The 27,923-nt window shown below is 42.4% G+C and overlaps 2 protein-coding genes across 5 annotated transcripts in view; both read right to left on the minus strand.

Moving 5' to 3' along the window:
• Nucleotides 1-236: 236 nt before the first annotated feature.
• On the minus strand, nt 237-18,935 carry GCNT4 (glucosaminyl (N-acetyl) transferase 4). Of its 2 annotated transcripts, XM_059836492.1 has the most exons (4): nt 18,713-18,935; nt 15,110-15,307; nt 3,374-3,436; nt 237-1,935 (listed from the first exon to the last, which is right to left on the minus strand). In XM_059836492.1, the coding sequence occupies exon 4, from the start codon at nt 1,932-1,934 to the stop codon at nt 567-569; it is 1,368 nt and encodes a 455-aa protein (XP_059692475.1). In that variant the 5' UTR covers nt 1,935; nt 3,374-3,436; nt 15,110-15,307; nt 18,713-18,935; the 3' UTR covers nt 237-566. The 2 variants fall into 2 exon arrangements, with proteins under 2 accessions (XP_059692475.1, XP_059692476.1); XM_059836493.1 differs by lacking the exon at nt 3,374-3,436.
• Nucleotides 18,936-21,615: 2,680 nt separating this feature from the next.
• The window catches only part of ANKRD31 (ankyrin repeat domain 31), a 64,481-nt gene continuing 58,173 nt past the window's right edge, over nt 21,616-27,923 (minus strand). For all 3 annotated transcript variants that reach the window (XM_059874018.1, XM_059874019.1, XM_059874017.1), the window contains one exon: nt 21,616-23,173. In XM_059874018.1, coding sequence (XP_059730001.1) covers nt 23,022-23,173 — 152 coding nt within the window. In that variant the 3' untranslated portion in view covers nt 21,616-23,021. The remainder of the gene's footprint in view (nt 23,174-27,923) is intronic.

Genomic DNA, 27,923 nt, shown 5'->3' on the forward strand with positions numbered 1-27,923 from the left:
TCTTCTTTCCCTTATATCATCCAGTCATATTCACTTTGCAAAGATCAATGCAGCTCCCACAGACGAGAACTGTGGAACTTCAGGTGGGGTCACATGGCTCATTTGGTGTTCAGGCTGATCTCTTGGTTTTTTCCGTGAGATGGGCACTTGCAGTTTTCCTGAGGTAGCAGATACAGAGGTCTTCCCTTTATTCCTTTAATAAAAGCAAAAGTGAAGGAAAAGAGGACAGGCAGACAGAAGTGCTGAAGCTTCTTATGAAAGATACAAACACACTTGAAGTAAAATACATTTCTGAAATACACCACTGGGACAGAGAGCACAAGAGCCTCCAAAAGCAAACTTCACCATCTCAGAATCACCCTGAAGACAATTACAGGTTTAATGTGGCAAAACAGTTAATCAGCCAGAAATTACTTTACATAAATAAATATCCAGACACCTGGCTCTGCAGGGCCCCGGCTGTTATCTGGAATGGACTTTTTCCTCACTGCCATCCTGCAGCAGGTCAAGGCAGCAGGACTGCAGGCGCTGTGCACACAGCAGGGACAGCAGAGAACACAGCGCTGCTACGTCGAGGCATTCGTAGAACTTAAGTGCAGAAAGTGCTCATCAGAGGATAAATGTACCCACTCCTTCTGTTGTTCTGCCACCTTTTCTGCCAAGCATTTTACCAGGACAGGATCTACTTTGGAGTCAATCTTGTTGGCAAACCAGTGTCCATAATTCAGAAGCCATCTTAATTCCCCAGCCCCGTAGATGCAGACACTGCGAAGGTGGGTACCAGTGCACGGAGGATACAAATAGTCTTCAAGATAATTCCATTTCACCAGACGAGTTTTGCTTTGTAAGTCTGTTACATCCTGGGATGACCTTGGAACTTCCCCAGGGACCCCGGGGACACGTACAAGAGTGGCCCAGAAATGTTCATCTGGAGAGTATGTGTCCCTTGACCACTCAAAAAAATCTTTTACAAGCGAGCTTTCAAGGGTATATCGAATAAATTCCCGGCTTAAAACAAAATAGGCACTGCCTACAAACATCTCAATACCATGAGGTGGCGGATTCTTGGAAATGTTGGTTTTTACAGGCATCTGCATGTATTCATAAGGCACTTTCATAAGTTCATAGTGATAAGTAAATCGTTCTCTTTTGCTACTGCTTGGCTTTGAAGTTTCCAGCATGTTTCCTCCACCAAGTTTCTTCAGTTCAGCAACCAACTCGAAATTGGATCTCAAAGGGAAATCTTGGCCACACAAATTGATAACATACTTCCAAGGAACTGGAGAGTCCATCAAATCAGACAAACAATTGAAATCTGCCTGCAGACGTGAAATATGTGCATAGTCCACTGTCTCCAGTTTTGATGCAATGAAAATATTTGGGAAGCATTTAGCTAGATTGTTCAAAGCAGATTTGAAACTTTTTGCTGCTTTTTGATCATAATGGATGCAGTAAATATTTTGACGACTGTACAACGAATGTATGAGCCTTTCTACCATTGCTGCATCTTTGTGAACAACCAGAGAATAGGCAATTGGAAAACTCTCCTCCTCTGGAGAAACAGGTTTTAGCTGGTATTTCCTAAGTGAACGATACACGTGACAGTCACTTGTCATTGCTACAACATCTTCATCAGCTAAATCAACTATTTCTTTTCTTCTTATCTCTAAACTCTTGCCAATTTCATGAGGATCCTGTTCATATATAGATGAGCAATTAATTTCATACTGGAACTCATTTCTAGGGTATGAATATCTGTTTCTAACGTAAGAAGAAGTGCTCAAGAAGTGCTCAACTAAGTAAATGCCTTTAGAGGGAAAGAAGTGTCTTTCGACATGGAGGAGCTTCAGCAGTGCAATCAGCCACCCAGTAACACACAGAATCAAGATCTTCCTTCGCGAGGGACATTTGTTGGACCACTTGTGCCTCTTCATTCTGCAAGAAAAAAAAGACACAGTGTTGCTTTAAATCAGAAGTCATCTCTGAAAACATTAGAGACCATTCCAATCTCGAAGAAAGATATGTGCACTCCAGTCTGCCTACAGCATAAATACCACCTTGTTAGGAAGGCCACTGATAATCTCTAGTTTCTTCCTAATCATAATTCTAAAATTTCATTCCCCTGAATTAGCTAAGTGAAGGCAATAAACCAGATGATTTCCAGTCAAATAAGAGTATCATAACAAGACTCCCACTGTTTTTTTTTTTCCAAATCTTTTTAAAATTTCTGATGAGCCACAAACTGAAGTACAGGGTTTGCCAACCCTGGATTGGCAAAAACATTACTGTCATTCATGTGAGTAGGATGGATTGTTTATTGTCCTGAGTAACTACAAGGCATTCAATGGGAGCAGCAAAGGGATGTCTAGTAAGTCTGCAAAGAATGTGTGCCTAATGGTAGATATTAGTATTGTTTTTTAAAGGAGCACAAAACTGAAAGTTTTAGTATTCAAACACTGCATTCCCATTATCACAAACACTGGAGCTGGCTCATAAAGATGTCCAAGGGGAAATGAATTTCCTTCCTATCCTGCGCCAACAGGATCTGACAAGCCCAAAGTCTCCTTTCTCTCTTCAGATTCCTTCTGGAAAATACTTCTAACTTGCCCTGAAGACAGAGGTGGATGAAGATATAGCACTCTCATATATGTATGAACATATAAAGAGTGTACCCTTCTGAAGGCAAAAGGGGTGGTAGCAGTGAGCATCCGTCCTGCTGTCTGTCATGTGACACAACCTTGGATGTGACCACAAAAACACGTGGTCCCTTTTTATACAGCATCTTACTTAATAAAACTCCTGTGTAGCACATTAACAACTGAGGGATTACCACAATAAAAGCTAAACACAGAGATCCTCTTCCACACAGCTTTGCTTTACTGGCTGAGTGTAGTCAGCATTGTTACTATCCCCAAATTAAAATTAGACCAGAACCACATAACAAGTGCAGCAGTAAACTTAGCTCTACTTAGCTTAAACAAAACTCTACTTTGTTTTTAAATTGAACAGCTCCCAGTGTTTTATTTTGAATAGAAGCTTTCCAGAGTGCTTCCAGAGCCAATAAAACGGTGGGGCCAGCAGATGCGGCTCAGATGCCTGAACGTCTCACACATGAATGTAAAATGAAGTACTGAGATGTGCAAGACTAACTTGGGCATCTTTAGCATTCCCTTTGATGTCAGGTCTTGCAAGCTGTAGCTACATTCAAATTGCAGCTTGTCAAGGCAGGGCTTTTTCATTTGTCTGCTCTCCCTTAACTCTGCCTTTCTCTGTGCATCTTTGTCCTTAATATTTCTCTTCTAGGGCAACAGAAAGAAGGAAATGTTATCTCCTGGGGGTTGCCAGGTACAGACCAGGGTCAGCCAACACATACCTATTTCGTAGAAACCAAAGCTCAGCAACTCCCTGCAGGTTTTAGAAACAGTCTCCAGGTATGCTAACAAAGAAAGAGAAAACAGATCTTATAGAATCATTGAATAGTTTGAGTTGGAAGGGATTTTAAAGATAATCTCATTCCAAAATCCCTGCCACGAGCAGGGAACATTCTCCTAGGCCTTGAATAATTCCAGGGATGGGGAATCCGCAACTTCTCTGGGCAATCTGTTGCAGTGCTTCATCATCCTCAAAATGAAGTGAGACATTCATATCCCTATAAAGCCAAAAATACCCACGTTCTCCCACAGCAAGCAGGTGCTTTCCTTCATCTCTTCTTCAAATTAATCCCAGCCCAATGTCTAATCTGGGTTTCACCTTTACCTACCTCCTTTATGTATCTGTGTTCCTGGAAAAAAATCACTTTTAAAAACTGCTCCCAACCAAAGTCATATAAAAAAAGCCCTATAGAGGAGAAAACAGGTAAGCTGCCCTGGCTTTTTTCTTTGGAGGGAGAAGACCTGTGTGGTGTGGCCTTTCTGTGAAGCCTCTGCCCAGTGTCTCCCTGGCTACCAAGGACAACACCTACCAGCCCTGCCTGAACAGGGATTGCTTAAATCAAGGAGTGAATCTTCTCTTATTCTCTCCCTCAAAAAGGCAAGTCTGGACAAAGAAAAAGGAGGGGGAAAATACAACACATTCCAAACTTCTCCCTAACCTCTCTATCTGTGTCAGCCCTGGCCAGCTTCTGCCCAGTGCCAAACATTCTGTTGCTATGAAACCAAACAAAGCCATAGAATCTTAGAATGTCCTGAGTTGGAAGGGGCCCACAAGAATCTGTGAATGACAACTCCTGGCCCAGCACAGGACACCCTGAGAGTCACATCATGTACCTGAGAGCATTGTCCACCTCTGGACCACGAGAGTACTGGACTGTGTCAGGCTGGTGCTCTGTGTCTCCTTCCCTGGGGGGCTTCTTCCAGTGCCCAGCCACACTCTGGGTGAAGACCCATTTCCTTACACTTAACTTCAACCTCCCCCAACAAAACTTCAGACTGCTCCCTCAGGTCCTGCCACTGTTCACCACAGGGAAGGAATCAGTGCCTGTCCATCTCCTTTCCCTCACAAGGAAGCTGTAGGTCACTGCGAGACCTCCTCTCAGTCTCCTCTGGGCTGAACAGACCAGGTGACCTCAGCTGCTCCTCATATGGCTTCCCCTCCTTGATCCTCCAGGTCCTTCACCATCCTTGTGACCCCTCCTCCAATAGTTTTAAATCTCACTCACACAGTGGCACCCAGAACTGCCCCCAGCACTCGAGGTGAGGCTGCCCTAGCTCAGAGCAGAGCAGGACAGTCCCCTCCCTTGCCCAGCTGGCCATGCTGTCCCTGATGCCCCCCAGGACACAGGTGACCCTCCTGGCTGCCAGGGCACTGCTGACCATGGTCAACTTGCCATCGATCAGGACCCCCTGGTCTGCTTCCACAGGGTTGATCTCCCAGCTTTTTGCATCCCAGTCTGTCCGTACAGCCAGGCTTGTCCTGTCCCAGGCGCAGAATCCAGCACCTGTTTTTCTTAAACTCCATATAATTGGTGATTGTCCAACCCTCTTATTAGTTGAGATCTCTCTTCAGGGCTTCTCTGCCTTCAACAGCCCCTCCCAATTTAGTGTCCCAGTTTATATCTTTATCTTGAATTCTGTATCCAAGTAATTAGTGAAGATGTTGAGGAGCGCTGGCCCTAAGATGGAGTGCTGTGGTGACAGGTGACCACAGGTGACAGGACACCTGCCTGATGCCACCCCAACCACTGTAAACCTTTGTGTCTGACCCATCAGGCAGCTGTTCACCCACTACATGACATATCCAGAAGGATCCAGTGAGAGACAGTATCAGAAGCTTTACTGAAATACAAAAAATATCACGTCATCAACAAGCTGAGCTACCTTGTCATAAAACGGAATTAGTTTGTCAAGCAGGACCCTCCCCTCATGAAGCCATGCTGGCTATGACCAATTTTTCTTTCAGGGGTTTTTCAGTAACTCCCAGAGTAATCTTCTCCATAATTTAATCAGGCACTGGAGTGAGACTGACAGTACTGTAGTTATCCCTCTTGCCGTGAAGGAATTCTTCCTCATATCCAAACTGAACCTTCCCTGCTGCAGCTTGAGGCCATTTCTTATCCTGTTGCTCATTGCCTGGGAGAAGAAGCTGATCCCCCATCTTGCTACAACCTTCTTTTAGGTAGTTGTAGACAGCAGTAGGGTCTCCCCTCAGCCTCCTCTTCTCCCGGCTAAAAAACTCCAGCTCTCTCAGTCACTCCTCATACCACTTACTTTCAAGACCCTTCATCACCTTTGTTTCCCTTCTAAATCAGCTATCAGTATAAAGTTAATTTCAACAAAAACTGGGATTTCTTGATGAAATGAACATGGCAGATGAGAACAGTAACCTACTGCTGTCCAAAGCACCTATCTTGGGCAGCACTGACCAGATGCTAACTCTGGTGATCTTGCCCACAAAACCTTTTCCCTGAGGTGATGCCATACAACACACATGCAAGGTTCCATCTTTTGTATCAAGATTTTATATCATGATTTTATATTATGAGCTTGGCATTGACATCTTGCTTTGTTCTGTAAAATGTGTTACTTGTCTTTTCTACATGTGAGAAGATTCCTGAGGTACATTTGCTTGTTCCAGGACTTGAGGAGGGCAAGAGCCCCAGGTCTTCATCCAGCATAAGACTTTTATCCAGATCCTCCCTGGGTTACACAGCCCTTTCATGAACCTGGGCTCCCAGGGAAATCCTCTTCTCCTGCCTCTGCACCATCCTACTAATAAACCTCACAGATTTTACTCTCTCCATGTTGGCCAAAAATACACACATGCAATTGTATCTGATGAACAGATCCATTATCAGTTTATTATGTCAAGAATTCTGCATTTCCCTTATCACTAGCACTGAAATGCAAAAAAAACAAAAAAAAAAAAAACCAAAAAAAACCCCAAAAAACCAAATAAACAAAAAAATTAAAGTCAAGGAATTGTCTCTCACTTCACAACTGCTGCTCACATTCAGAGAAGACGGATGAAGGTAAAGCATCCATCCCTCGAGACCAACTACAGTTCAGCCTCACAAAGATCATGACCTCAACTGCAAGGACTACTGGTGCAAATGTTTCTGAATCCATAAAGCCATGCCCACTGCACAGGATTCAATGCCAAAATGAAAATGGGTGAAGTTGCCAGGAAAGGGAGGACTCAGGCTTCATGTGGGAGGACTCTGACTTCAGGAATGTGGTAGCTGGGAGGTGACCCAGCTAAAAGATTCCAGTTATGCACCTCAGGCATTAATTGCAACTCTTCTGACTGACAGCAAGGCTCTAAGTGTGTCTTCTGTGATTCTGAAGTTAAAAAATGTTAGGCAAGGGATAGGTGTGCTGCTAACATCAGATGCAACCAGGCTGGAAAACCCTGAACATGCTGCTCTCTGAACCATGTGAGCAACTGAACGATTTTACTTTTCACTGGCACCCCCAAAACACATGCACATTGCCTCAAGTCAATGTATGTCTTATAACTCAATAGAAATACTTTCTGTTTCAGTGTTTTCTGTTTGAACTGAACTGAGTTCTAAAAGAAATTTAGTTTTGAATGAGAACAAAGTATTACAGCAGGCAACAATTCACCTTTTGGCTTGTTTTACAGATTAGGGTACTTTCATCAAAATTAGGATAAATTAGAACAATGTTTGCATCTTCATTTGTATCTTCTAATAACTCCAAAAATGTTCTTTTCTGTAAAAATTTGTAAAAGCATCAGTGGGACTTCTGATCCAAGGCAGACCCTAAGAGGAAGTGATGATCTGCCTACCTGAAAAACTATTCTTCTGATTCACCTGAGTGCTCTGTAACTTTTTCTGCATTCTGATCTAAATACTCTGGCTAAGGCCAAAGTTATTTATTGCAAAGGCAAGGTTATTGCAAAATTATTTAGAAGAATATATTATTTTATTGTGCCCAGCTCGCCATGCTGTCCCTGATGCCCCCCAGGACACGGGGTGCATATTATTATTGTATTATATTATTTAGTTTTTATTATTATTATATTATTTAGGTTTTATATATTATTTAGTTTTTATTATTAATAGTTCCATAACATTGAATATCTAGGATGCTGCAGAAACAATACCAATCAGTGTAGGCAAGGTTTAAATTGGTTTTGAGTGTGCCCACCAGAATTTTCCCTGTATTTACCAAATCAGTGAAAAGTGAACCTTATTAACTTTGCATCTTCTCAGTGCTATGCAAAGAAATTCTTGTGGGCCTGCTGGGGAACTGCATATCCAGCTAGCGTTGGGTACCTCATACCAGTCCAGCATCTTTTCCCTGGAGGTAAGCAAACCACACATACAGAAAGGGGAGAGAAGCCTTATCCACCTCCCTGTAAACACACAGGAAAAAAACAATAGGAACTGCTGCTGTTTTTAATTGGAAGAAGACTACAGCAGTCAGGTAAAACTGTACATTATGAGATGTGGTGGTCGAAATTGAAGAACCACCTGTGAGCACCTACATTAATTCAATGGGAATAACATTTTTTTTAAATGTTGTATTTTCACAAAATGTTTTAATTTTTACCTTCATTCCTTCAGGGTAAAATCATGTTTAAACTATCACTCCTACTGAGAAACTGAACGCCATCATATGTTGTTTCAAAGAATTAAAGAAACATGGAAATGCATGGCTTGGAAGGGGACTTTTAAATGTCATCTAGTCCAACTTTTTTTGTTGTCACATAACATCTAGTCATACTTAACGTTAGGAAGCAGAACTTGATGTGGTGAAACTACCCAGAATACTTCTAGATTTGGCCTTGAAAAAAATCAGCAGACAACCTCTTCTGCATCCTAGCTGCTCTACTATGCACGTGAGACACACCTTGCCCAAACTAAGCATCTGATGCACTCTGCAGCTGGTGGAGAGATACCAGGAACTGCAAAGGATCAACACTTCATCCCAAAATATGAACTGTGAGATGGACTGGACGAAGCACCCCTGGAAAGGTCATGGTGACAAAAAACAGAAGCCAGGAAAAAGCCCAGCTTTTACACCATTACTGCCTGCTCTGCCAACCCTGCTTGCAGTGGCACAGCCTTGTTACACCTCTAATGTGAGGAATTCCAGGGGTAGCAGTACAACCCTGATCCTCTGCCAGGAATACCCCAGCAGCTCCTCCATCCCAGAGTGGTACTCAAATGCAACAGAGAAAAGCCAGGAAGCTGCTCTGGCCAGCACAAGTCTGAGTTAGCTCAGAGAGCCAAGATCCTGCTCTGGCTGACCTCCAATGGTTCACATGCACCAGTGTTACAGCAGCAGCTTTGAGGACACGCCTCTGTAAATGTTTATGGAGGTACCTGAGAGCTCAGAGGAATGGGCAGGTTCCCTTCATCAGCACAAAGAAACTGGCAGGCTTTGGGCTCACACTGTGTCTCTGAAGATGAGTTTTTACTTTAGAAAGACTCTAATAATATTATAGAGACTTGGTTCCTGTGAGAGACCAGGGCATCACTGCAGCTCCTCACACTATTATTTTTGCTTTTTCCACAACCTCAGTGTACCCAGACTCCCAGTCTGTGCAACTTTGTGATGCCAATGTCATTCTTGCAGAGGAGTCGACAGCTTCCTTCACCCTGAGCAGGAACAAATCACCAACTCTCATATTCCTCTTGCTTTGCATGGCAAGTCTCACCTGCTGTCCACACAGTGCAGAGGTGTTCCCAGTTTGTCCAGTTTGTATTCAGAGCACACTGAATTAGCAGCTTCTGAACTACCTCGTTTGAGAAAATACAGAATTTTTCAACTCCCCAGCATTCCATTCCCTTTCCTCATTGTCTTTTCCGATACTAACTATGCTGCATTAAACTCAAGTCCTGCAGTGATTAAAAGTAGAAGCTTCCAGGTGAATCCACAATGCCCACAAACTCCCTGGATGCTGCCTGCAGGTAGGAGCCATTATGAATCATCCAGGTCCATCACAGGAAGCACAGAGCCTGGTGGAGCTAAGATATCAGATGTACTTCCAGGTAGAAGGATAAAACTCCTGCTTTGAAGGTTGGGTTTTATTCAGGAAAAAAGAAGGGATCTCTGCTCAAAGAAAGCTGACACCATGGAGAGGGAAAGGCATTCCTCTGGTGTTGGAATCAACTGGCTTAGCAGCAGGCATGCAGGCAGGACTACCCGAGGAAGTCTGTAACCTGTCTGCCTGCAATAACCAATGCATCACAGCTTTCCTGAGGAAAACAAGGTATGCAGCAAGATCCACTGGCCCCCCTGCTCTGTCCTATGCCAGTCCTTCCCAAAGGACCTGCTCAGTAGGCAAGCAAAAATCCAATCTCAACTCCCAGCTACATTGAGCTACAGAAAGCAAAAGCCAGGATCTCTCCTATTGCACAGCATGATCACATTTATAATACTTCTTTTCTCCTTAAGCAATACCAAAGAGATCTGTGGCTTTCTGCAGATGCCACAAACTACTTTTGGTGCCGTGCAAGACAGCCAGCTGGTGGGAGCCACCTCTTGTCTTTTGTCACGTCTGCCTGGGACTGGTTTACCCAGAGCATAGATTGACAAGACATGTTGACTGCTACTAGAATAGGGATTCTTGGAAACTCCAGGCTGCAAGCAGGCAGTGCTCTCTCCTCAGCAGATCAGAAATACATGGTGCTTGTGATGTAAAGCGTTGTGAGGCAGCCTGCTTCTGTGCTTGCCACAGAGCAAGAGTTAATTGAAAAGGTCAAGTTTGAGTGCAAGTCTGTGGAAGGAGACTAAAGAGGGAGAACAGCTGTAGGGGAATAGGGGTGCTTTTACCCCAACAAGTGATTCTTTCTTGCATGAAGAAACCCTTCTGCATATCTACAGCATGAATCAAACTCCTTGATGTCACCTAGGTTAGAAAAAAAAAAGGGAATGGGTGCTGAGAAGAGCAGGAGCATCAGAATAGAGGATGAGAAATTACAAAAAAGGAGAATGGAGAGAGGGATTGAAAAGGGTAAGTACTTTCATGTAGGTAGAATCAACAACAACAACAAAAATCAGAGTAGCAGAACAAGTGATTTCTCTAACCTGTTACACCCCCATCACTCAAAGACATCTGAAGCAAAACCAGTGTCTACACCTTTCCTTGGAAAGCAGGTCACAGTGTATTTCAGCAGCAAACACCATTACTACATAAAGCAGGAACTTAAAGAGGGAACAATTCCCTCTCCTCGAAGTAAAAACACTTCAGGAAAGCTCCCCCTGATAAAATATCTCTGTTTGTTTAAAACACACCTGCTCAGATAGCAATGCAAACTTGGTGGTTTGCATGACCAACCCTGCGCAAAAATTTAGTTAGCTATTCCTGGTTTTCCCTATGGTCTACACAAATCAAGTCTGGGCCTTGATAGGTCTATGGGAAAGACAGAGGGGATGATGTTTCTGGAAAACTAGGGAAGAGGAACAGTAATCGTGTGCTTTCCTAAGCTATTTATTTTAATTTTTGGTAAACTGTCTGTCTGAATTAAACTTTTGACACTACTTAACTATTCAATGCTGCTAACTGGAAAAGTTAATTTATTAATGTGCTATTTTTTTACTGCTGTTAGCTGGCTATTTCCATTGCAAAATTATCTTTTGATAGGGATAATGGGATTTCTGTAGGAGTGTACATTTCATTGTCATTTAATCTCAATCAGTTGATTCTATCAAGTTTGTTTGAGTTTCCACTCACTTGTTCTGCACTGGAGCCTCACTGTGCCCCTCCAACACAGTTACACTTAGCATCAGCCTCATTCTGCACATCTCACCTCCTTGTTTTGGCTTGCCTGCCTGAGTAAGTTAGAGTTAGATTAGTTCCTTTTCACTTACATTTCCTCTGAATGATGGACAACTAAAGAGCTAAGTAACTTCAATTACTTAAACACTTACTGCAAGATGTGGAAAAATATGTCATTACTTTTGGAAGAAATTAGATTATAAACCTGCCAGCTTTAAGACTGTGAAGACTTAAAACAGCAGTGTCCCAATGAAAAACAGCAAGAAGTTACTACAGTTTAGCACAGTGTGGTTTTTGCTTATGGAAGCAGAAAGACATGAAGGTAGAACCCCCCCACATCCGGTTGTCCAGGGCACTGTTCACAATCAATTTTCTGAATTGTTCTTTTGATAGCCTGAATCCGCCCATCCTACGTCACTTTGTGGGGAGCAGTCATTTGTTGATGAAAGAAAAGCCTCCAGTTTTAGTAAAGGACCCTGAGACTTGGAGAATGGTGGGACCTTACAAATTGGTTACTTGGGAACGTGGATACCCTGTGTGTCCACCCCCTTGGGTTTAAGGTGGGTCCCTTCCAATGGGTAAGGCCCTACGTCCCCAAGGTCTCAGGGAAGTCTACAGAAGCACCTCAGGTTGCTATTGCTGCCTGGAGAAGGAAACGCCACGCGTGTTCCCTGCAAGAAATTCCATTTAAGCCTCCTATCTGGAATAGTTTGTAATATATGTTTGTTTTAAATTTCCTTCTACCAGTTTAGATCCTGTTGTTGGTGTGCAGTCTCGAGACGCCATGAGACCGAGCCTGCTCCTCGTCCTACTTGTGATCATTTCTCCAGCGATCTCCTGGATAGTCCCGCAGCCCAAAGCGAACGTATGGACCACCTAGGCCAAAGCCCTTGGACAAGATCACATTTGTCTCTCCACAGCGACAGCTTCTGACCCTTGTCAGCTTGCCTGGTGGGAGTTCCCTTTAAATCCTCAGAGTTCCCAAATGAAATGCGGAATGCTTTAAATGAAGTTAACTCACTCACACCTTCTCCTGGCCGCTACCCTGCTGACAATCCCTTACTGTTTTGGCAGGAGTGGGCGAGAACATTACCAGTGCCAAAAAGGGAGCCACAAGAGTTCCATCTCTTAGGCTCCATGAATGCAACCTTTTGCGTTCACTTTAAATTCGATTCCCACTGACCATATCATGAAACTAAACGAAACACTAATCCTGATCCTAGCAACCCACACTACACAGACAAAAACTGGTGTGAAAATTCAGTCCTAGTCATGCACTTATCTAGTGGTGATTATAAGCCTCATGAACTCCCAAGAGGTGTGTTTTTAATATGTGGAGACAGAGCATGGGCAGGTCTCCCTCCTTGTCTGCTCAGAGGTCCATGCATCTTTGGAAAGCTGAGCCTGTTAACCCCGAATCGAACAAACCTAATACATTGGCAAAGAAAAAACAACACACATACATTAGCTATCCAAAAAAGAGACCTAAGGCAATTAGACCCTGACTGTAACTCAGAAATTGTTCACTGGTCCAGACTTGAGGCCACTGCAATTACAGTCCTTCTGCTGTGGATCTCAGCAGCAAAAAGCATGGGAGAATTAGGCTGATTGGAATGCTGGGTTGCAAAACAGGCAAATCTCACTTCTACTGCCCTGAGTGCCCTCTTATCGGATGAGGAAATTACCAGGCAAGCCACCATTCAGAATAGGGCAGCCATAGACCATCTGCTCCTTCTGCACAACCATCGCTGTGAAGAATTTGAAGGCCTCTGCTGCCTTAACTTGTCATCAAAAGCAGAGAACGTCCATGCCACGATCGACAAGATGAAAACCATGGTGAACGACATCAAGAGAGAAACAGACGACTGGCTGAGTGGATCGTTCAAAGGCTGGGGACTCTTGGGCTGGCTGGGATCTATTCTGAAAACTTTGGTTTTAGTACTCTTTATTTTAGTTATTGTTATTGTAGTTGTTAGCCTTATTTTCAGTTTGATCAAACGCATGGTTCTCAAGTTGATTTCAAACTCACCTCCCCCTCCTGAAGTTTACTATTTAGAAGCCCTTAGTGCTCCAATGGATGACATAGAAGCCTCAGTAGAAAACACTGATCCTCCTGTAGAGGAGGAGCCAATTTACCAACCATGGTTTGGCAAACATTCTGCACCACGAACCCAGTCCTCTTCTTTTTAAACAAAACTAGGGGGAGATGTTGTGGTGTGAAGCCATATCCTCTCTCAGGTATGCTAGCTTCCTCCTTCCTCTCCCTCTGCCCCCCTTTGCCTTCTTCCTAAGTGCTGTTTGTCAAGTTCCACATTCCAGTAAGGGCTTCGTGTGATTGGCAGAAGTTAAAAAGATGCTTTTCAGACCTGGAGTCATTGGCCTGTCCAGGTGTCATTGTCCCCTGAGACCCTCCCCCTCCCAACTGGTTGGTGGCTCACCTATCCTCTCCCTCCCCCATCCCAATGGGCTTAAAAGGCATGGTCGGGGTCTGTTGGAGTTGTTACCGAGATTCAGAACTGTGTCACCCTGGAATAAACTCTGGATTTAACCCTCCAGCAGAACCCGCTCTCTTTCTCTTCACCATCGCCTGAACTTTTTCCACTAGAGGTAAACTGAGTTTCTACTTTGCTTGGACTCATTCTGAGTGCCTGACTGCAACTGCCAGCGAGCCAAAGGTGTCTCTGAGGTGAAATATCCCCAGCAGTTACCTCTAGCCCAGTGCACTAAGGCTGGACGAGCCCAGGCACACTCTACTCGGCAATATTGGGATTTTTATTCCATACCTGAGAAACACAGCAAAGATCTGGCAGTTATGGATATCACACACGACTTTGTCCCAGTACTAATCATGAGGATTGTCTCTTGCACAGGATCTGTATTTCCTAGCAGAACTTCCTGTGCGGACAATAAGTTGCTTTGCTTGTCTGTTTGCCACTCAGTTCCAGCTTTCTATATTCCCTTTAGAAAAGGCTGGATTCTCCTCTTTGGTTGCCTCCAGTGGCAATCTTCACAGTTTCAGTAAAATATCTTACATCAATTTCAGCATGTTCATGTCCCAGAGATATGTCAAGGTAAGGAAAGTCTGTGTCTCAGCTCTTTGGCCAGGAAAAGAGGCAAGCAACTTCTGCAGGGTCAGCACAAGAGAGAACGTAATTCCTCTGCAACCCCAACTAATCTGAACTGCTTTACAGAAACTTTTCACAAAAGCTCTTTTACTGGAGGCCTGAAAAGTCTCTCAGCAAATCCCTAGGTACATCCTATTCTACTGCGTGATGCCAGCCAGAGGATTTGCAGCCCTCTTAAAGCAAGAAAGTGTTAAGAAGGCACAGAGATAGTCAGTCATCAAAATTCCCAACCCTGATGCTTATACATTGAGAATCTCAATTCTCTGACTTTGTGACATGGGGGTATCCGTGCTTGCCAAGCACACAGTGTATACTATAAAGGCAAGAGTGAAGAAAACAAATAAACAAAATCCCACTAACAAATACATACTCCAACAAATAGAGTTTAGTCCCTTCTAATTTGTGGCAATCTAGAGTTTAACAGCTTTTTTCCACCTCATATGGGAGTTTAAAGCAATAGTACTTCAGTGGAGAGAGGGTTAACCTTTAAACTATAGAATAACATAAAAATTAAACCCAAAGGGACAGAATTTGTGTTCATTGGCAAGGAGAAGCACTGTAAAAGAGGGTGGAAATTTCCTGTTAGACAGGGAAGCAGGAGAAACTGCACAGCACTGCTGAAAAGCTCCCATTAACAGCTCAAAATATTTCTCCATTTCCCTCACCCCACCACCAAGCTGCCTGCAGACTGCTGTCTGCCAAGCCCCACTGTAAATCACCCTCTTTAAGTCATTTCCCCCGCAAAGTCACAGCGTGTCACATCAGCAAGATCACATCAAAGAGAGCTGCAGACCTACCTCCTGGACTTTGCTGTGGTCTCTTCCCCTCTTTAGGATGCTCTGTCCCAGGAGATCAATATGGGGACAGCCAGCTCAGTGGGCAAACAGAGTCCTAGTGTCTGCTCCATCCTGCCACAACCTGCAGCCTCCACCAGTATCAGTGCTTCACGTGTGTAGGAAGCCGGACATACAGAAGTAGTAGGGATGACATCATTTCTTGCACAAATTAAAAAAGAAAATTGTAAAATGTTAGCTGAAAGATAGTGAACATGGAGGCTTGGTATGTTAAGTCCCAGGGGTGGCTATGGCCGCAGTTCTGAACTAATAAGCCTCTGCTTTTTAGCTGGTTAGTTGGGAAGGTTTTATTGTTATTAAGCTGTGGAAGGCATTATCTGTATAAGAAGCATTTATTTTTGTTTACTCACATAGCATTTCTAAGCACCAAGAAGGCAGGGAGAAAGGAACACCATAAAAAGAACAGATCACATCAAAGCAACCTGATTTCCTTCTCCAGCAGAGTAAAGAGGACTTGGGGAGAGGCAGAAAAGCACTGGGACACGAGGAGTCTGTCAAAAGCCTCACCAAGTTTGAGATGCATATAATACTTCAGGTACCACGACTCCAGGTGTCAGAGGCCTTGATGCCTCCACAAATAAAATAGCTCTGACACTAAGCTAAGGCCAGAAGTTTGGGTTACTGTTATGAGACCCACATTCCTCGTCATACTTCCTGAAATTCTCTTTAGATATGATGGCTTGCATTGCAAGTTCACCTATACATAAGTACTTTGTACAGTATACAAAGTCTCTATGGCAAGAAATAAATTTCTTGGCCATTACACCTAACTCTTCTGTGTATGATGCTTACAAAGAAATTTGAGGAACTAAACATTACTATTTTTGTATACCACAAACAACTATCATGGTATTTTCCGTCGAGGAAAGCACTGCAGCAGCATTCCTAAGGCAAATGTAGCATTGTCCTCCTCTCCATCCACATTTTGACCAAAATACACACACCAGCCTCTCCTCTTCATCACCAGTCTCCCAGATGATACAGAATTACAAACTGCACTTTGGTTACTGAAGTAGGCTGAGTGTCATAAGCCCCAAACAGGCTCTGGGTGTCAGAGATTCAAGGGCTCCTGCTGTCCTGTCTTAGCTCATTGTCCCCTGCATTGTAAAATTATACAGACATAATAGTATCCAGATCCCTTAATATGTAATATTAATACTTAATATTGGCACTCTCTGTATAAGATGCAATGTATCAAGACAGTAGCTGGGTCAACTTTACCTCTTTTCCGTATGATGGGACAGTACCGTGACCAATTACATAATGTGCTATAAACTGACTTTAAAAAAATTAAGAAAATGGGACATTTTCTGTGAGACAAAAGCTCCCATCACATGCAAAACTGAAGAAGGTCTGCAGATAGCTATTCATCTTCTGAGTAAGATTTAGGATGCTGACTTGTTCCTGCCTGGAAATCAAGCATGCAGAAAGACCTCCCCCAGCAAACAACAGTGCACCACAAAAACACACACAGGCCAACTGCACTCCACAGTCAATTCTAAAGGAAAAGGTCTTTGATTGGCACCAGGGAATCCTGCACAGGCCACAGGCTAGCTACTTGACCCACCAGACAAGCCTTGCAGCAGTTAGACAATACAACAGGGCCTGTTGCTGGAGGATGGGTGGATCTCTGACACCTGCCTTTATCTGGGTGTGGTGCAATTAAAGACCTCCCCTTTCTTCACAGCTGTCTCTCTTGTACTAAAAGCAGAGTGATCTCTGCCTCGTGCTTGGTCACACCACAAACCCTGGCAAAGCCTTCCTCGAGTGTTTCAGGGAGAGTCTGATGAGGCTTGACTTGTTGACAATTACGCAAAATGTACTCCCTTGCTGGATTCAGCACCCTGCTGTTTATGTTGCAGAAATGAGCTTTTTATGACTCATCTGGTACATTTCTTAGTTCCTTTATCAATATTTCTTGGAAGACCTCAAAAGCTGGAGTCACCATATGACTCCTGATGACTCTGTAGCTGTAACTGCTACGTAAATGCTTTAAGCTTAATTCCTCTGAACTTACCTGGACTATTCATTTCAGAGAGAGTCTCCTGCCTCTCAGCAAGGCATTTATAGGTTGGTCACAGCCAGCCTGCTGACTGACTAAAAAAATTTGCACATATTATGCCATAAAATAACATGCATAGTATAGGTTAAGAACCACAAAACTTGCAGAGCCTACACATGCAGTTTTCAGTGTGTGGACCCCCCTTTCTTGGGGGTCTGAATACCCAGTGTAATAACACACAGAGGTGCCAACCCAAGCAACTGAAACTTGAATGTACTCCTTATCACCATTACTGCTTTCCTGAAAGTTATAATCCTCAGGAATTACTAATTTATTTTTTACTACACTTATGTCAAAATGGATTAGCCAGGTTTGTTGGTAATCTTTAAATGCCTTTACAGCTGGGCAGCATACACAGAAATACAAGAGAACTGGGTCAAAACCCACCACTATCGGATATATAAAACCAGAAACCACAAATGTTGTAGCATTTCACTTCCCTTTCTATGGACATCTCAGAAAAGCTATGTGCATGAAAGAACAATCACATCATATCCATTGAGTCCATCCAGCCCAAAATGTTGTCTCATAGTAGTCAAAAGCTGATGCTTGGAAACAGGAGAAAGAACGAATACTCTTAAACATCTTCTCCACATGTCCTTTCCAGATCCATTTCCTTATAGCTTGGAAGTTTTCAAAGACAGGTTACAAATGTCTGTTTCTTATGAAATGTTGAATTCTTTCATCCAGTCATTTTTGGACCTACATAATCTTTCTGACTTGCAGAGACTAGGAAGTGTGGGCGTCGGGGGTAGCTCACTTGAGCAAGCAGCTCTTGTTAATCACCTCCACATCAGTATCAAGTTTATCTACCATCTCTACCCCTCAGCTGTTTCTCTCACAAGCAAGCAAATGCAAAAGGATTACTACTAAGGAAATTTCTTTTTGCAAAAAGGCTACAATTAAGGAAACATGCCTATCTCAAAATGAAGCAGGTTGGTTTATAGATTAGATATTTGGAATGAGTCAGAGGATGTTCAGTGGAGCAGATCCTTAGGTGGGACACAGTGCAAGTCCGCTGTAAAGTCTTCTTTTTCTAAACCTTATTCTGGCATTAGTAAATTGTTCACCGAATAATAAGGGAGAAGATGATACTGTCTCTCTTCAAAAAAAAAAAAAAAAAGTTCTGACAAGTTCTTGCTATTGTTACTTTCTGTTTCTTCGCAAGGAAAAAGAACCTCTTTCCATATTAAAGAAACGACTAAATGCACTTGGCAAATTTGAACACAGCTACATGAACGTTCTGAACAATTTACTGGGAAACGAAAAAATGCCAGCATCACAGCAACCCCGATTCCTCTTACCAAACCTTACTTTAAGTTGGTGTAACTTGATTCTGAAGAGAAGGTTACGAGGCTAGGATATCTGGGTACACCTCTTACCAGGCGGGCAGGTGGGTGCCCTGGTTCCGGACACCCGCACCCTGTTACTGAGACGCAAAATCCCCCCGTAACTAACTTTTAAGACAAACAGCATCTTCTTACCGGAGCTCTCCCGCAGCACCGGCACCGACCCTCCTCCTCCTGCTCCGGCCGCCTCCAGCGCCGCGCCCGGCCCGGCCCTCTCTCCCCCGCGCAGCGCCGCCCCGCTGCGCTCCCGCGGAGTCACACAGTGCCGCCCTTTCCTCCTTCTCCTCCCAAACTCCGCCGCCACGGCCGAGCATCCAAATTTGCGCCTACAGCGAAGCCGCCGGGAGGAGGGCGGGGGCTGCTGCCACCTCAGCGCGCCGCCCCGCGAAGTTAGGGCTTAGCTCCGCGGGCCGGGACGTCTCGTTGCCGCTGTCCCGGGACGTGCCCGCCGGTCGTGCACTCACCCGAGTGGATCGCGGCCGTCCCGGGCCGGCGCCCTGCTCTGCTCGAAGGGGCGCTCTTGTGTGCACGGGGCGTGTGATGTGTGTGCGGCACAGCATTTTCCTCCATGACGTGAAGGAAAAAAGAAGGGCAGCCGCCCGCCCCGAAACCTGGCGGGCAAGAGGAGGAGGACGAGTGGGAGGTGACGGTGAGGTCCCCGCCAGCACCTGGGAACGGGAGGAACCCATCGCCTCCACGCCGCCCCTCGGGCAAACGCGGCACCGACTTCCCCACGACTGCCCCTCGGGGGCGGAGCGGCCGAGGAGCTTCCCAAACACTACAGCCGGCACGACCGGGCCGGGGCAGGGCTGGGGAGGAGTCGCCGGCCCCGGCTCCTTGTCCCCCGAGAGCGCACAGCCGTGAAGAGGGATGGGCTGCTGCGGTCCCGGGGCGGGTGGGCTCGACGCGTGGCAATTAGCTGCATCGCTGAAGTAATAAGCTGCACCCTGGCGTTAAGGCTCTGCTTTATAGCAGGTTGGTTGGGGACGTTTTATTATTTTTATTTAGCAGTGAAATAACCCGCCGCTACACTGGAACACTGCAGCTTCCCAACCACTTCCAGGATAAGGCTGGTGCTTTAAGGTCAAGCCGAGCTGTTGGCTCTACTCGCAGAGAGCCTCGGGCCCTTGGTGCACCGGCTCGGTGAGAAATGTGGAAGACGCAACACCAGAGAGCATCTGTCTGCTGCTGTAGCGCTGACCCTGCAGCTGGGCACCGCTGTGACAGCTCGGCTTAAGGCTGATAATTGCATAAGCCACTGTGACCAAGTTATATGTAGCTGGGTGTTTGAGCTCTCACCACAGAAATGCGTAAGTGAAATCAAAAGGCCCCAGATGCTGGAAAACTCACCTGTGGATTACTCTGCAACACCAGTATTGGTGTAACTAGTCATACCTCCTGCCACAGACAAAGCCAAAGCTTTGTTTTAATAAAAACAAACAAACACCCCAACAAAAAAACCCACAGCCATAAAATCATAGAGATATAAAAATCACATAAAAAGTTATTTGAATCCTGTTCCAAAGTCCCATTCCTTAGAATGTTTCACTCCCTTCCTGTGTCATGTTTTTCTTGATATGGGCAGTGACTTAGCACTTCAAATGTCACATCACCCACATCATTTCCTACCCAACTAGTTAACTAACTACTGGTGATAAGAATAAAGAGCCGAAGTCCCATGTAGGCAGTTGCTCAGTCTATTGATTTGAACAGAGTATTTTCCTCCAGTTTAGAATTAAGATTTGAAGACTAGGAAAAAAGTCTTTGTGTCATCATGACAAAACACTTGCGAACTGCAACTGCTTCAAGAATTTATTCAAACTACTATGGCAACATTATTCATCCCTCTCCCTCCCCCTTAGCTGCATTTCCACCATCAAAAACCCAAGCAGTATTGCCTTAGAGTACTGTAAATACCTTTCCCAAGCTGGCTTTCATTCCCATTATTCTTGTCCCTGACCTGCTCTGCTTTGCCTGGCAAGAAGGTGAAATGTTTTGTATCAATCCTCTTCTTAGAATGACTTTAGATCTCTCTGCACCTGCCTTTACTTTTTTCCTCTTCTCCATATGTTTCCCTTACTTACAGAGCTTCATGACCACTGACCTGCTACACAGGAGGTCATACTGGTTCCTGTTGGCCTTAAAATTGATGGATCTTAAAATTGTGTTATATTGTCTGCCTCCCAGCTGCTTATCTTCCTCCTCACTCATTCTTTGTTTTGAATCTTGCATTATTCCTTACTGGTATTAATCTCCCCACCAATTTTTTTGAATTTCATATCAGCAATAAATAAATAAATAATTATGTGGAAATATTAATCTGAATTTTTGGCTTTTTGCATCACCTTTTTATCTTTTTATTCCCCATATGAATATTAACAGCAGTCAGAATGCCAAGAGTTTTGTCTTAATATTTGCATTTTATATCCTTTTTTACTTTAGCCTGCACCATATGAAGTAAGTGCTAATTCACAGCCTAGGAGTGGAGAAGAGGTGTACTAAATAACGGGCTGGGAAGGTGACCTGCCACTTGAGAGTAGAAGCTTTGTTACTCTGCTGCAGTTAGCATCATTAACAGCTGCCCATCTTTGACCAGTGACAACCACTTATATTTTTATGCAAAAGTACACTTTAAAAACATAAATTAAAAAAAAAAAAAAGCTTAAGTTTTTTTCTCTCTTCATGGATCTTTATATTAAAATCAAAAGATTCCAGGAGGGTAATTAGAGAATATTCACAGTTTTAAGATTTGGGGAGCAGAATCCTACATTTGTTAGTCATATTAAGCCATATGTTGTCAAGCTAATGGCTTTCTCAAGATGCTTATATACAACTGAAAAATTGAAAAAGCCTCAGTGGTAGATTACTTTTACATACAGCATCTGTAAGAGACAGTGGTTTTCATGTACCACTTTGCATTTTTACCTCTTTGCTCAGCTTGCTCATTCAATTTTCTGTCACTGTATCTTAGGATTGCCTTAGGTCACGTAATCACATTACTATAATACACCAAAATAGTGCTGTCAAATTCTCCCAGGTTTTGTACATTAATTTTATTAGACATCTTGCAACAAAGAAAAAATGTGAAACAAACATGTAATTCAGAGGTCATTTTAATAGTCAAATACCTTTTACTTTTCAGAGAAAGCACAGTATTTGAATGAGCACTTCCTTTGAAACAATATGCCTTCAGGTTTGTTTTGCTGCTGTAGTTGTGAGAACACTCAATTTTCTTTCTTTGTGAAACTGACTTTACAAAATACCTGTCACTCAGCAGCTTTTACCTTTTCTGACATCCAGGCCATTGGCATTTCTTTCTTCTTACAGCCCATCAGGCTATGATTGCTCATGCATCCTAGGGCATAGTACTAGCTCTCTGCATATCAGACCCCTCTCACTTCCCTAAACCAACTTCTGTTTAAGACACTAATCAGATCTCTCTTTGCAGAAGAGCTCTTCACACTCCAAATAGCTTGCTGACATTATGTAGTAACAGGAGATACCTCCCATCCTATTTACTGGAGTTAGGAGTAGCAGGTACTATTATTCTATCTCTCCTTCTAATCCAAAGAACGAAAGAGCAAGAATATCACTTGAATGCAGATAACTCTCTTAACAGTCAAGTCTGTTACAAATATGCTGCTAAAGCAGATTCAAACATTGTAAAATTAAAACAAATAGAAATCCCTCAGAGATTGGGATGAATATCTAAGATGTTGTTACCTGGAGAAATTCGTGTTCTACAAACAGGCTAATTGCATTTCCTGTCATATGCCAGCACATTTTCTGCCCATCAGAGAGATTTGTTTGGAACATTAATGGAATTTCCTGAGCACTTCCAATAGCTAAGATTCTTCTTTTAACCTCTCTGAGCACCTGCCCTCCTCAAATGTTTATATACATATATATATATATATATATATATATATATAAATCACATAATGCAAAGCTGCTGATGATTTTCAAGGCTGCTCATCTTGATTTTTTGCCTAACCTAACAATTTATGTTATTATACAAACATGCACTGCCATTTCTGATAGCAGCCACAGCAGCTCCAGGTTTAAGTGTAAGAAGTGACTGTGAGAGCTGATGCCTGTTTCTGTCCTGCCTCATCAATCATGGGCAGCTACTTAATCTGAAATTAAAACTTAAAAGTTCAACTTAAAAGTAATCTACCTGGAATACAATTCACAATGAGGATCAGTGTCTAAGTTCTATCTACTTCCCCATTTCTTAATCTTGCAGTGCAAGAGTAAATACTGACAGTTATCTTTGCCGGCTACTAACTACTTCCCTGTTCCTCACCCAAACAAATTTTCCATCATCCCAAGTGCTGGACAAACGATTTATCAAAATGACAGCAGCAAAGCACTTAGTTCTAAAAGCTCAAACGTTTACTTTTAAGTGATGGCAAAGAAAAATGCATTAGCACTCAAGAAGTCTTTAGAATCCAAAATCTTTGCATTCCTTGTAGAAATTCCAGTGCTTTTCCATTTCAGAGCATGGTAGAAATTCCTCTTTATGTGCCATTACTATCTCATGGAATTGAAGAAAATGTGTCAGGCTTTCCACTGAGTTGAACTGGACAGAAGAGCCTGTTGAAAATGAATGCAAATGATTACAGAGTGTAAATTAGATTAATGGAAAGCAATCACTGGCACTATTACCTAAAAAGGTGTCTGCAGTTTGTCAGAACCTTGCAAGTCTTAGTGATCCCCAAGAATCTGTAATGTGCCCTAGGAATCTTGTGGGTTAAGACTTGCGACACCTTACCAGTACATCTCACTCAGACCCAGTCTACAATGAGACAAGGGGCCACACTACACCTCCTGGTGCCCAGCCTAGGAAGCTAGCCATCCCAGACATTTCCAATTATATACAGGAAAATGCAGTTGTTCTTCAGTACTGCTTGAATTTCATGTAGTATGCCTACGAAGAGGCATGTTCAATGTACTTTACCAAAATAACGAATCTCTCACAGAGAATGCCTGTCCTGAAACAACTTTATAAAAAGAAGGTGTAGACGTGTACAGAAGAAATTGAAGGACTGAACTATAGGTATTTTCAATATTTAAGTATCTGCTGGACTGAATTAACTATTGCAATGCATAAATTTAAAGCACTTTTGTCAGTACAGGAGAAGCTGAACTTTTCTCAATGCTAAAAAACAGTAACACAGTAACATTGTAAAGCTCCACCAGTAAGCAATATTAGAAGACATTGATCCATAACACCACAGATTCAAAAAGGCACTTGGAACTTCAGATTTCAGAGTTACTTGCTTTCATACATCTTTCATCCCCACTTTCTCCCTTCAGTATCCTTGCACAAAGTAACACAGCTTCTGAGCTGCCACAACCAGCCCAACACAGAAAACTGCCAGTCAGCGCAGAACTGTTACACATAGCAGATGGTGTCAAGAGAGAGAACTCTCCTGAAAGTGGAGATGGTTTCTGCTTAAAAAAAACAACAAACCGCAACAATAAACCGCAACAAAATATTGTGTCCAAACAACACTCAAGTGTCCTCAAGAAGCAAATCAGGATACACATTTCAGGATTATTAGATCAGTCAAGATAAACTTTTGTCAAAAGGCAGAGAAAACATGTTTGAAGTGACATCAGGTTGCCATTTAGCTTGTACTTATTACTGGGCTCTCATATGCCATCCCAAGAGTCTGTCTTTGTTACTACCACTTTTCAGTTCTGTCACCTACACTGAACAAGCAAAGTATACTCACTGAATGGACAAAATCAATGGTGCCAGTGCTAAATCAAACAGTGCTACATGCAAGTGTTAGACCTTTTAATTCCATGTCTTGGTGACGCTTTCCCTGCCATTTCCTCAGTTCCAGGAGCACACCACCCAAAGCCAGCCAAGTAGCAAATTGCTGCTTGAAGAGAGAGGTTGGTGTTCTGAGGTGCAAATAGTCTTGTGTGTCTTACAAGCTCAGTGCATGTTCAGTACACATACCACAGTACATAATGGAACAAAATGTATGATCTGATGTCTGAAATATATTTAAGTATCACTGACAGCAACAAAGATGGGCAGGTTGCACACTAGACCTATGTGGAAAGTTACATCGCAACACTCCTCACACTTATGAAGCAGCAGTCAGTCACACCAGAAGAAGCCAACTTATACATTCATTTAGAAGTGATGTTGTAAAGGGTACAAGGAATGCTTGGATAAAAAAAAAAATCACAAAATAGTTTTAAAGACAACTTCAGGTAAAAATGATCTTAAAGTATGCCTGGGATTTTTAAAAAGAAAATAAACTGGCAGAAACTGAGATTAAACATTTTCATTAATGCTGAGTACACAATGGCATGGTAGGCATGACTTCAGCCTGCTCTAGTTTGTTGAAAAAATGCTTTTCTTTTGTTCTGGAATGTCCACATTTTGTATGTAAGTAGAAGGAAAATTCTTAGCAAAGCCTGTAACTAATTTAACATCCTGTATTGACAGACCATAATTGGAGAAAAGATGCTACTTTCTTACTTTGGAAAGGCTCTTCTCTGTACTGCAATGATTTAACTTACTGACCAAAAATTCTCAACTCAAATGTGAAGTGTAAGAGAGATAAGACCAAATACATATATTGAAGTCACCTTTCTCAGCAGCAGCTAACAGCTTTCTTTGTTGATTCCTTTGTGGCAAATTTATATTTTACCTATTTGATTAACATTTTGTTGATTAAACATCAGTATTCCACCATCTGTAATTTACCTAAGTGAATAATTAACATATCTAATGTCTATATTCTCGACTTCTCAGTAATTTTAGATAACAGTCAACATCTAGCAAAATCACAGTAATTTATATATCCTAAAGCTACTTTTCTCAGTTCTGACACCAGTGTTTGATAAAAAAGTTTCTATATCCACAGTCAGTAATTTTCCCAAGTAGGTATGAATCAGTATTTTGGTTCCCGTGTTTCTTCCTCTGACACCAATGATTTATTTTCCTTTGCATTTTTCTTTCTCAAATCTTTCTCTCCTTCTCTCTCCCTTTGCTACTATATTTAATCTTCTGATATCCACTTTGATGTTTTCTTCCTGCACTCTGCTGACTGTTAACTCTAATCCCCTTAAAAAAGACTGGCATTTTAGAGGCTGTAAGCAGCCAATAAAGGTTCCTTTGCTGTTCCTATCCAAAACTCAGTGCCTCAGGTACAGCAGCAAATTTAGTAAATTTAGACACACAAGCCGGGCCTTTCTCTGCTTTTCCACCCTTGCTGTCCTATTCTGTCAGTCTTCTATCATCTTCAGGAACAGTAAGATAAAGTATGAATATAAGAATGAGAGGGTTTTTTCCATAAATAAGGGGAAAACACAAGTTGTCTCTTAATAGCTTTTCCATCCTGCTTATCAATATCCCTTCTGTCTTTGAAGGCATCCATTTTAATCTTACATTTTTGAAACTACTCTAAATATTTTCAACTTGTGTTTCCATTTTGTTGCATCTCTACCAGTCCTTGTCTACTGTGGCTGCTAAGAATCTGAAAATTGTACTTAAGCAGAATTTCCATTAATGGCAACTACACAAATGTCAGACTATAATCTCCAGTTGCATAAGCGTTAGTCAGTGAAGAGAAAATTGTCACTTCAGTGCGGAGTCACCATTTTCTGATCATTCAAATAGCTCCTGAAAGATCAGGCCTTAAAAATCCCACTAGTATCCACCTTATTTTTTTCACAAGCAAGAAAGTACAGGAAGTATCCAAAAACTGGGTTATGTATTTTACAATTATTTTACTGGTGTAAATTATCTGTAAAAGAATTTAAATGCTCTTGCAGTTTAGGCAACATATTTGAGTAAATTTACAAGCATCAGTAAATCCATTTTAAATGCTTCTATAAAACAGGTAATGATGATTATCAGATCTGAGGGAAAGATTAACTGATTTGCATTATCTGGCAAAGCCACAGGAGATTTTATTCTTCTGAGACTCAAAAGGATCTGGTTCAGCACAACTAGCCTAGACACAGGCTAGACATTAGTTACAAATGCGTAAACAAAGAGAAGATCTAAGAACAACACACTTAAATGTGACAGCATTTGATCTGAACTCTGCCACAGCAGAGTATTAATAGAACAAAAAATCTGTCTTTAGAGCTTTCAAAGTTTCTTGGGCCTCCCCTCAAGAACTTAGAATAAGATCAGTCACAATTCAAGGGTTCCAACAGGCACTGTCTATTCAGACCAAGTAAGGCCTCAGCCAGCACTTCATATAAACATTTTTGTGCCTTCTGAATCTTTAAATAAAGGCTGCTACTGGACTGAGGCACAGTAATTCTGCCTGTGCTAGTGATACTTTTGAAAATAACTTTTCTTTCAGATTAAGTGTACCTATTACCTTACACACTGAACCTGGACATTAGAATCTGGATTAACACCTGAAATTTAATAACTAAGCTGAAAAGTTCACCAGGGCAGTTCAACATGGTACTGGTTCATTATATTCTACAATTATTAAGGAAGAAGAAGAAATCTCAGTTAGAGGAATATGAGCTTTTTTCTAGTTTAGCCTGAAACGAAAGCTTTCCTATGCCTTATTTCCCTTTAACCCAGAGACATGGCCGGGTATATATAGCTCTTTTTCTCTCCTGAGATTAGAATATATCAATGGTTTCTGTTACAGACACATCAAGAACTTATTTTACTTAATATTTTCCTGAGGCTTCACTGAAAGCAAGTAACTGCCTTTTGTGTTCTTCAGGTTTTAAAAAAATTATATTCATGATCTATCAAGTGGAAAGAAAAGCTGCTTGAGACCTGGTATTTTGGAAAAAGAGATGTGTGTGGACAGATTGCCATTTTAAGACCAGAACTTCATCTGACAGAACATAATGTTTTCCCAGTAATTTAATAATTTTTTTTCCTCTAAATGCATTTACTTTTTTCAAGTCTCCCCAGAGTTCTTGATTCACTTTATATGATATGGATGTAAATTCTTTTTTTCTCTTGTAAACGCTGGAGCCCACAGTCTCTGTCCTTACAGACCAGTCAGTAAGGAGACATCTTCTTCTAATGAACAGATCAATCATGTCAGTCAGACACCTAAAGTGAAAGTGGTGTCCACCCACTATAAAATAGAGGCTAGCAGGAATTTTGACTAACTGCATTGTGATGCTTTGTGTTCATCTCCATCCCAATGTTAAAAGTACCTTTTTTCCAAGAATTAATTTATCAAGTGACCTAAATCGTGCACACTGCATTCTTTGCATTGGTTATTATGGACCTTTGGAAAAAAAAAATCAAAGATTACTTATAGCATCATAATAATAAATAAATAATTTCAGTTTGGAAGCTCCTTAATGGACTGTAATGACCAGGAAA

This window comes from Haemorhous mexicanus, chromosome Z (genome assembly GCF_027477595.1).
Source record: "Haemorhous mexicanus isolate bHaeMex1 chromosome Z, bHaeMex1.pri, whole genome shotgun sequence".
Lineage (NCBI taxonomy): Eukaryota > Metazoa > Chordata > Aves > Passeriformes > Fringillidae > Haemorhous > Haemorhous mexicanus.